The sequence below is a fragment of the Hibiscus syriacus genome, unplaced genomic scaffold, assembly GCF_006381635.1.
Source record: "Hibiscus syriacus cultivar Baekdansim isolate YM2019G1 unplaced genomic scaffold, ASM638163v2 tig00111013_pilon, whole genome shotgun sequence".
Taxonomy (NCBI): Eukaryota; Viridiplantae; Streptophyta; class Magnoliopsida; order Malvales; family Malvaceae; genus Hibiscus; species Hibiscus syriacus.
In genome coordinates this window covers 324,432-334,339 of record NW_024062953.1, presented here as the reverse complement: position 1 = coordinate 334,339, position 9,908 = coordinate 324,432, and the positions used below count along the sequence as shown (strand labels likewise).

At 34.3% G+C, this 9,908-nt stretch overlaps 1 protein-coding gene across 1 annotated transcript; it reads left to right on the top strand.

Annotated features, from left to right (window-relative positions):
• The first annotated feature begins 7,740 nt into the window (after positions 1-7,740).
• On the top strand, positions 7,741-9,908 carry LOC120150015 (cytochrome P450 734A1-like). The gene is made up of 5 exons (XM_039162711.1): positions 7,741-8,033; positions 8,346-8,569; positions 8,657-8,901; positions 8,966-9,335; positions 9,436-9,908. The coding sequence occupies exons 1-5, from the start codon at positions 7,757-7,759 to the stop codon at positions 9,871-9,873; spliced, it is 1,554 nt and encodes a 517-aa protein (XP_039018642.1). The 5' UTR covers positions 7,741-7,756; the 3' UTR covers positions 9,874-9,908.

The following is a 9,908-nucleotide window of genomic DNA, read 5'->3' as shown; positions in this document are numbered from 1 at the left end:
TGTATTTTGTGTTTGGTTGGTTTAGCAGGAATATAAGATTACCGTGTTTGGTTAAAAGAATAAAAGATGATTGAAATGCATATTTGATGAATTGCCCGTCCAGCTCAGTTGGTAGAGCGTAAGGCTCTTAACCTTGTGGTCGTGGGATCGAGTCCCATGGTGAGCAATTCATAATTCTGACTGCCGGAGGTCTTCCACGGAGGCTGCTCTCAACCTGACGTTAGGGGCAGCCTACTACCTTACCTCTCCCTCACCCCATTACATATGAGAATATGGTCAGCTAATTTTTTTTTGAAATGTATATTTGATCAAATTATCCTTATTATATATTTGTTTTTTCAACAAGTTGAAAAATATTTATATATTTTCTTTTAAAAAATTAAATTCATAAAATTTTTATATATATATTTTTTATAAAATTGTAAATATAAAAAGGTTTAATGAAAGGGTAAAATTTTATTTTAACCACTGAACTTTATATAAAATTTTAATTATAGACTTTTTTTGTAAATCTAAAATAGTTTAAGGATAAATTTATAATTTAACATTCGTAGAATTTTTATTATTCAATGACAGAATAAGGATATTTTTGAAGAAGAAAAATTTAATGGCATTTTAGTTCAAAACGTCGGTAATCCAACAATACCTAAGGAAAGGGAGGTAATGACATTCCCGGTAATATACTTAAAAAATCTACTATTGATAATGTAAGATTATCGGGAATGACATTTCCGGCCAACCAAACGGGGGAATGTGGATTCTATTCCCATGAGAATCTCACATTCCCCCAACCAAACACACCCTTAGGGGGTGTTTGGATCAAGGAATGTGGGATTCCCATGGGAATAGAATCTACATTCACATATTTGGTTGGCCGGGAATCTCATTCCCGGTAATGTTTTATTACCAATAGTAGATTTTTTGGGGTATATTACCGGGAATGTCATTACCTTCATTTCCTTATGTATTGTTGGATTACCAGCGTTTTAGACTAAAATGCCCTTAATTTTTTTTCCTTTTCAAAATTTTTCTTTTTCTGTCATTGAATAATAAAAATTCTACGAAGGTTAAATTACATATTTATCCTTAAACTATTTTAGATTTATAAAAAAGTCTATAATTAAAATTTTATATGAAGTTCAGTGGTTAAAATAAAATTTTACCCTTTCATTAAACCTTTTTATATTTTCAATTTTATAAAAAAAATATATATAAATTTTATGAATTTAATTTTTTAAAAGAAAATATATAAATATTTTCCAACTTGTTAAAAAACAAATATATAATAAGGACAATTTGGTTAAATATACATTCCAATAATCTTTTATTCCTTTAATCAAACACTGTAATCTTGCATTCATGTTAAACCAACCAAACACAAAATACAACATTCCCAGTAATTCTATTCCATGGTAATCTTACATTCCCACTGGTAATCTTACATTCCGTGAATCAAACGCACCCTTAAACCTTGGCGGCATGCTTTCACAAAGTGGGGCTTTCTGGAAAGGACAGTGTTCTAATATCCAAGGGCTTATTGCCCCGTTTAGGACTTGGGCCTATACTATTTTTAGCTTGTTGTTAGATTTCGGCCTTGGGCTATTACTAATTTTAGGACTTTATATATTTTCACAAGCACTTTCCATTGACAAATCGTCTAGAAAGTGGCCTCCGTTGGCTATTCTAAGAAATAGACATGACAGAGAGAAGATGTTTGTCTTGCAAGAACATTGGCATTCAATGGTAGCTACTGCCTAGGGGAAGCATTAAGGAATAAAAGAACATCTGATTCGGCAAAGTAGGAAAAAGAAAAGATCCCTTTGATCTGCAGCGACTAATAGGACATGATGAGGTTGAACTGTTGCGGTTGATATGAACACACGTTATGCAATTGCAACATCAAGTCAAAGCTAAACAACACAAACTGCCGAATTGTCATTCATAACAACCAGAAAAGGAGGAATTAACTGGAATTCTTTTCTTTGCCTCACCTTCTTATATTTTGTTTCCATATTAAACTTTCATTTTCTCAGCTTTTGTGGCTGGATCAAACATACTTTAGAATCATCTCCTTAGTCACATTGCAAGTGATTATGAGACCGCACTCACTCCATCATTAGGAACAGACGCAATGTTTTATGTTAGAAGGAACCGCTCGATCTTAAGTCATCCCTATCCACCACTATCTCTCCTTCTAACACCACCACTTTGGAATAATAATTCATCTCTTCTAACTAATACATAACTCTTATGTTTCTAATAAAGTGGTATTCTGTATTTTTTTTCCATTATGTTATATAAATAATTTCGTTAGTTTATTTATTTATTATCACTCAATTTAATATAGTTCAATCAAATATTCATTCATTCCTCTGCGTAAAATCTTTCATTGAAAATATATAAAATTTTAATAATCCGTCTTATATTTGTCGATGGTAATTTTGGAATGTCCAAAGAAATGAAGCCTAATATAAAGCTAAGGAAATACGCAACCAAAAATGTTAATTTTGTTTTAACATTTTCAGTCGAGCGCTACCTAAAATATTAATTTTGTTACCTAAAACGTTAATCTTTTTAATGTTATTGAGAAAGTAACAACCGGAAACGTTAAAAGATTAACATTAGGTAACAAAATTAACATTTTGGGTAGCGTTCTATCGAAAATGTTAAAAAATATTAACATTTTTTATTACATCTTTTGTTAACATTATATAAGACTGACATACATTAGAACTACCTTAATAATTTTTTATTTGACAGTTTACAACTTTTGAATTTCTTTAGGTCAATCAATGTAAATCTAGGATAATCTAGTTGTTATCATAAGATTCTTCACAAAGTTGAACAATTATTTATTTATTTTACATGCGTATCCGCTTGCAAATCTGCCATGTTCTCAATGGAAGATTTCTCGATTTCCTTGCTTGACCATTAGTGTCCAATTTTCACACACCAATTGTAAAAATCTTAAATATGTAACAAGAAGTATCATTTTTACTATTGACGCTTGAGTCTCTCAGTTAGATTTTCTGCATACATAAGAACTCGAACTCAATATCATGCTTAAACGATATTAAATTATTTACCACTTGAATCAACCCCTATTGATTCAATTAAAATAATAATAATAGAGTAATATGCTAGAATACATCAACACCCATATAAACCATCTAGAATTTTTTTTCTAGATAAGTAACTACCTTGATTATTATGTTAAGAATCAATTTCTCTTTTATCAACGATGATATGCTATTGAGTAGCTATGGATTCTTCAAGGCTTTAATTATGAAATAAAATCAAAGATTTCTTTTATTTTTATTTCCCTTTTCCACATAATGAAATAAAGTCAAAGATTGAATTAGGATTTAGATAAGGTTAATGATAAGCGAAGATTGGGTTGAAAAGTGTTAGAGTGTGACTCGAATTTAAAGTGTCACAAATTAATTAATATATAAATATTAGAAAAAGTAGGAAACTCAGTTTGATTAAAAGTATAAAATTTTATTAAAGTAGATTTATACTTTAGTTAGCTTTCCTTTGTAATCAAGTATATATTCCTATAAATAGATATTAAAGGTCAGAATTAGAAATCAATTTTTTTTTTCATCAAAATCCTCATATATTTTCTTACTACATATTAGTAAAATTATCCTCCTGTGCCTATGGTTTTTTCCTTTTGGATTTTCCACGTAAATCTTGATGTTCTTTGTTTTTCCTTTTCGATCGTGTTTATTTGTTTACCGATAATCATTGTTCCTATATTATAACAAATTGATATAAGAGCTTTGGGTTTAAGATTATGGCAACAATGAAGTATGATATTCCGTTGTTGGATCGAAACACTAGGTTCTCGCTGTGGCAGGTGAAGATTTAGGATGCCCTTGCACAGTTAGATCTCGACGATGTAATATAAGAATTTGATGAGAAGCCGGTAACATAATGGACGAATAAGGAAAAACGTAAGGATCGTAAAGCTCTTTCTCAGGTTCGTTTACACTTATCAAATCAAATTTTACAGGATGTGTTGAAAGAAAAAAACAATTGCATCATTGTGGGCGAAATTGGAGCAACTTTGCATGTAGAAATCATTGACAAGCAAGTTGCACCTAAAGCAGCGTTTTAAATCGCTCAAGTTGGTGGAAGGTTTGTCTCTTGAAGAACACATGACCGCATTCAAGGAAACCGTCTCTGATCTAGAGACTTTAGAAGTGAAGTATGATCAAGAAGACTTAGGACTAATCCTCCTATGTTTGCTACCTCCTTCCAACTCATCTTTCAGATATACAATCTTGTACAGTCACGAAACACCCATTCTTGAAGGAGTTTACAATGGCTTGCACTCATTTGACAAAATGAAACATCTTGTATCTGATTCTGAGTCTCAGGATGATTGTCTCGTGATACATGAATCGACTAGCTCAGACAGTGGGAGAAAAGACGAGCATTCTTCTGATAATATTGGAAGGGGTAGATCAAAATATTCCAACCAATGTAAAACTTGTCACTATTGTAAAAAGAAAAGGCATGTTAAATCGGAGTTTTACAAGTTGCAAAATAAAATCAAAAGAGAAGCTGAAGAGCATAACTCTGGGAAATATGGTGAGGGCAGTATAGTAGAGGAGTACGATGACGGAGAACTCCTAGTTGCAGCTGACGACAACTTTATAACAAGTGATGAGTGGATACATGAACTACTACCTTATGAGTCTTAATCGTGATTGGTTTGCGACGTATGAAGTTTTATCTACATGTGATGTATTTTTGGGAAATAATGTCCCTCGTAAAGTCGCAGGTATTGGCACAATCAAGATTAAGATGTGCGATGAGATTGTTCGAACACTTGGTAATGTGAGACATGTTCCAGATTTGAGTAGAAATCTAATTTCGTTAGGTATTCTAGATTCAAAAGGGTACAAATTCTCCAGTGAAGGTGGAGCTATGAAAATCTACAAGGACTCTCTTGTTGTGTTGAAAGGGCATAGAAATACTACCAAGTTTTATGTTCTACAGGGTTTAACAGTTTTAGATAATGCAGTTGGTGTTTCATCCACCTTGTCAAATAACGTTGTTGGACAAAATAACCATGGGCAGAACGGTTATGTGAAGCAAAAAAGAGTTCAATTTCGTGAACATAATGAATTTGAAGATAAAATTATCATTGATGATCGGGGTCGTGTTGTGCATGATATTGCTTGTGGTGAAACATTTGTGAGCAAAGTTGGCACTTATGATAACCATGTCGGTGTGAAGACTAAATCCAAGCCTAGAAAAAGCTTTGATTCGGTCGGTGTCCATTACTGAAGATTACCCCCTTGAGGAGTGTTGTAGAAGAGGTAGAAAACTTGTTCGTTGAAGTGAAGAATTGTTTTTGTTGAGTTCGGGTGTCACATCGAATTGGGTGTTTTGTCTCGAAACCTTTGCACCTTCAGATTCGTGTCAAAGTGGAGATTTGTTAGAATTTGACTCGAATTCAAAGTGACACAAATTAATTAATATATAAATATTGAGAAAGTAGGAAACTTAGTTTAATTAAAAGTAGAAAATTTATTAGAGTAGATTTCTACTTTATTTAGTTTTCCTTTGTAATAGATTTTTACTTTATTTAGTTTTACTTTGTAATCAAGTATATATCCCTATAAATAGATACTAAGGGTCAATGTTAGAAATCAAGTTCTTTTCTTTCGCCAAAATCCTCTTGTATTTTCTTCCTTCATATTAGTAAAATTCTTCTCATCTGCCTGTGATTTTTCCCTTTTGGGTTTTCCACGTAAATTCTGGTATTCTTTGTTTTTCCTTTTCGATCGTATTTATTTGTTTGTCGATAATCATCGTTCTTATATTATAATAAAAAGGGATTTGGTATCAAATAATTAAGTTTTAATAAAGATGGGATGTGCATAATGTAATGAAAATTGTGGAATCTAAACATGGAATTAGAGAGTGGGGCACATAGTCCCAGCATGTCGTGGGTGTATTAAGACAGGATCAGGGTTTGAGTGGGTGTGTCAACCAAAGCATATCCTCAACCTCAAAGCCACATTTCATTTGCTCCAATTTAAGACTAACCAAGTTTTAAGAACAACCCCAACCACCCTTTCTTCCACCTTTGTCCTCCAAAATTACTATCTTAACAATAAGCATGTGGGACTATACATGAACATTGAACAAATTCAATTTCTCCTTCAAAAACGATTGACTAATGAACAACCAAACAAAACATGAAAAGAAACAGTGGGGGAATGCAAAAGCTTTTCCGACAGACCACGCTGAAATGCTTTGAAACTTTGGTAATGAGAGACGATATACACTTCACCTTTTCATCTCTTTAACGCCTTGTTTTCTATCAACCCCTTTCTCACTTACATCTTTGTTTATGGCAGGCAACCTTCTAAAACCACCATCATCACCGCAACGAATAACTATAAAACAAAAACCCAACATCACTTTATGTTTCGGCTTCAACTACATGTATATACATATACTATACACACCTTTAAGCATTGATTTCAATACATTATATTTTGTAATATCATACCTTATAACTTAAGGAGGCTTTTAGTTCACGTAATATAAGATTTTATCCGTCACTATAGAACAAGTGGTTAAAAACTCTTAGTTAATTTCTCTCATCTCCCCTAAGTTGTGGGCTCAATAGCCATTAGGATCAGATTCTCCATCCCTGTCCTCCTAGATAGAAATAGTTTAAACAATATAAATATAAGGTTTTATCTTTGGAATGTTTGATATATTATTGTGAATGATACATTGTTATATTTTTATAAGTTGTTAGCTTCTTGTAAATATTAGATATAGGTTTGATTTGCTAAAATGTTTCTTTTGATCTATTCAAAAAATTATTTCTTTTGAAAATAAAATTTGTTAAAATATTAAAGTCTTAATGAACCAATGATTTTAATTACTAATTCATAGGTCAATGAACATGATTTACAAACTTGAATTTAAATTTATTTTAAATGAGCATTAGGTCAAAGAATTAAAATTTAAATTAAATAGAGCAAAGAATATTTGGTTGTTGGTTAAGCATATTTCTTTAGATTATAGGTTCTATATCCATTATGAGTATTTTCCTTCTTTTCTTAGAGTCTATTTCTTCTCCCTCTAAATAAGATTAGAATTAGATTTAGAATTTGTCAAAAACTGAATTATACAATAACTTTTTTATTATAAAGTTATCATCACTTCCTTGTCAAAAGCAATAAATAAAAAAGACAACAATGAAAGAATAAGATTTATACGGGCAAAAATATATTATTTAAAAATAATAATAATATAATCCAAAATTAAAGAAATTATTCATTATTTAAGGAATAGGTGAGAATATCATTCTCCCCATCTTAGAAAAATCACACTATTGGTAATACATTCTCACCTAAGGGAATTCTTGCAAATTAAGTGGGAATAATTTTAAAAGAAATAAAAATATTCCAAAAATTTACGGTATAGACAAATTCTTCCGAAAAGTTAAAAAATAAAATAAAAGAAATTCACGTTGACCATTAGAATTCCAATGGCGGCCCCTATGCCTTGGGCCTTGCCTGCTTAATTTCTCTCTCTTATTTCTCCCATTTTCCTGGTAGTAATAAATGGGGCAGCAAGTAAAGAAGCCAAAGTCCAAAGAAGATCGGAAGCAAAAATGAAAAAGACTACTCCTGACCAAGGAAGAAAGAGTATGCGCAAAGAGAGCAGAAACCCAAACTAAAGCTTCTTCTCTTTCTTTTGTTTGTTTCTTGTTCTTATGGAGGTGTTTTGGCAGTGGTTGAAGCTGGTTATCATGTGTTCCATAGTGTTAGTTTTGGTATTGAAAATGGTGGTGCAGTTTTGGTGGAGACCTAGGAAGATTGAACACCATTTCTCACGGCAAGGGATCAGAGGACCCCCTTACCGTTTCTTCATTGGAAACGTCAAAGAGCTTGCGGGAATGATGTTAAAGGCTTCTTCCCAACCCATGCCTTTCTCTCACAACATTCTCCCCAGAGTTCTCTCTTTCTATCATCATTGGAACAAGACTTATGGTACGTTTTTTTTTCAAGCTTATTTTCATTGTATATTTTGCCATTTCCCATACACACTATGCACACCACAGTTTTGAATTGTCTTCTCTCACTTTTCTCTCTACTCTCTTCTCTCCGCAGTTGTAGGGTCTACAGTACTATCCATGCTGCTTCATTTGTATTAATGGCTGCCACTTCTTTACTGCTCATTTTTCCTCTTTTGCAAACCTGAAACTTACTACTTGAGTCTCCCTGCCACTCCCTTCTTAGTGTAAAAACTTACTGTTTTCATATTTTTTACCGTCTAATTCTTTTGTTTAATTTCAAATCCAGGGGCAACGTTTCTGGTTTGGTTTGGTCCTACGGTTCGGCTAACGGTGTCGGAGCCAGATCTCGTAAAGGAAATCTTCACATCCAAGTCTGAATTATATGAAAAGAATGAAGCTCACCCTCTGATTAAACAGCTTGAAGGTGATGGCCTCCTAAGTCTCAAAGGTGAAAAATGGGCTCGTCATAGAAAAATCATAACCCCCACCTTCCATACAGAGAATCTCAAAGTGAGTAAATCATCTAATACAATACAGCTGACAGCCATCCTAAAAGAATGTAAGATTATATATTAAATTCTGACTTAAATTATATAGTTGCTGGTGCCGGTGGTGGCACAAAGTGTGAGTGATATGGTGGAGAAATGGTCGGCAATGTCAAGCGGTTGCGGAGAGGTTGAAATCGAAGTTTTCGAGTGGTTTCAGAGCCTTACGGAAGATGTCATTATTCGTACCGCCTTCGGAAGCTGCTATGAAGATGGCAAAGCCATTTTCCGATTACAAGCTCAACAAATGGTGCTTGCTGCCCAGGCTTTTCAAACGGTTTTCGTCCCTGGATATAGGTATTTAACCAATTCATGATTCCTTATAAACTAAAAGGGATTAGTTTGTTTATCTGAATTTCAGGTTTTTGCCGACCAAGAGGAACATAAGTTGTTGGAAATTGGACAGGAACATTAAGAAGTCGTTGATGAAGCTAATCGAGCGGCGCAGGGGCAGCTCGAAGAACATAGTGCAAGAGAATGGGTCCAAGGATCTGCTAGGATTGATGATACAAGCCTCCAATTCAACTCCAAATATCACTGTCCACGACATAATCCAAGAATGCAAGAGCTTTCTCTTTGCCGGCAAGCAGACCACTTCCAACATGCTCACGTGGACCACTATTCTTCTAGCAATGCACCCACAGTGGCAGGTCCAAGCACGTGAGGAGGTGCTAAGGGTTTGTGGGTCACGTAACGTACCCACCAGTGATGATGTTGTTAAGCTTAAGACGGTAAAAATTCAAGTCCAAGGCAAAACATCATGTCTTATCTCAGATATAACTATGAAACCCCGTACACATCTGATATTGAGTTCACATGTGGTTTTGGCAGCTAAGTATGATCTTAAACGAATCCCTGCGGTTGTACCCGCCGACAATAGCCACGATCAGACGGGCCAAAGCTGATGCGGAGCTAGGGGGTTACATCATTCCTCGAGGGACGGAGCTCTTGATACCGATATTGGCCCTTCATCACGATCAAGCCATATGGGGCAGTGATGCTAACGAGTTCTTCCCACCTCGGTTCTCCGAAGGCGTGGCTCGTGCAGCCAAAGATCCAGTCGGCTTCATCCCATTCGGCCTCGGTGTCCGAACGTGCATCGGCCAAAACCTTGCCATTATGCAAGCCAAATTAGCCCTTTCTATAATACTTCAACGCTTCTCCTTCAGATTGGCCCCAAGTTATCGACATGCACCCACTGTTCTGATGCTACTTTACCCACAATATGGAGCACCAATCATCTTTCAACCTCTATCACGTAAAAGATGAAGGTGTTGCCTTCAAAGTTTAAAGCATGAGATCAA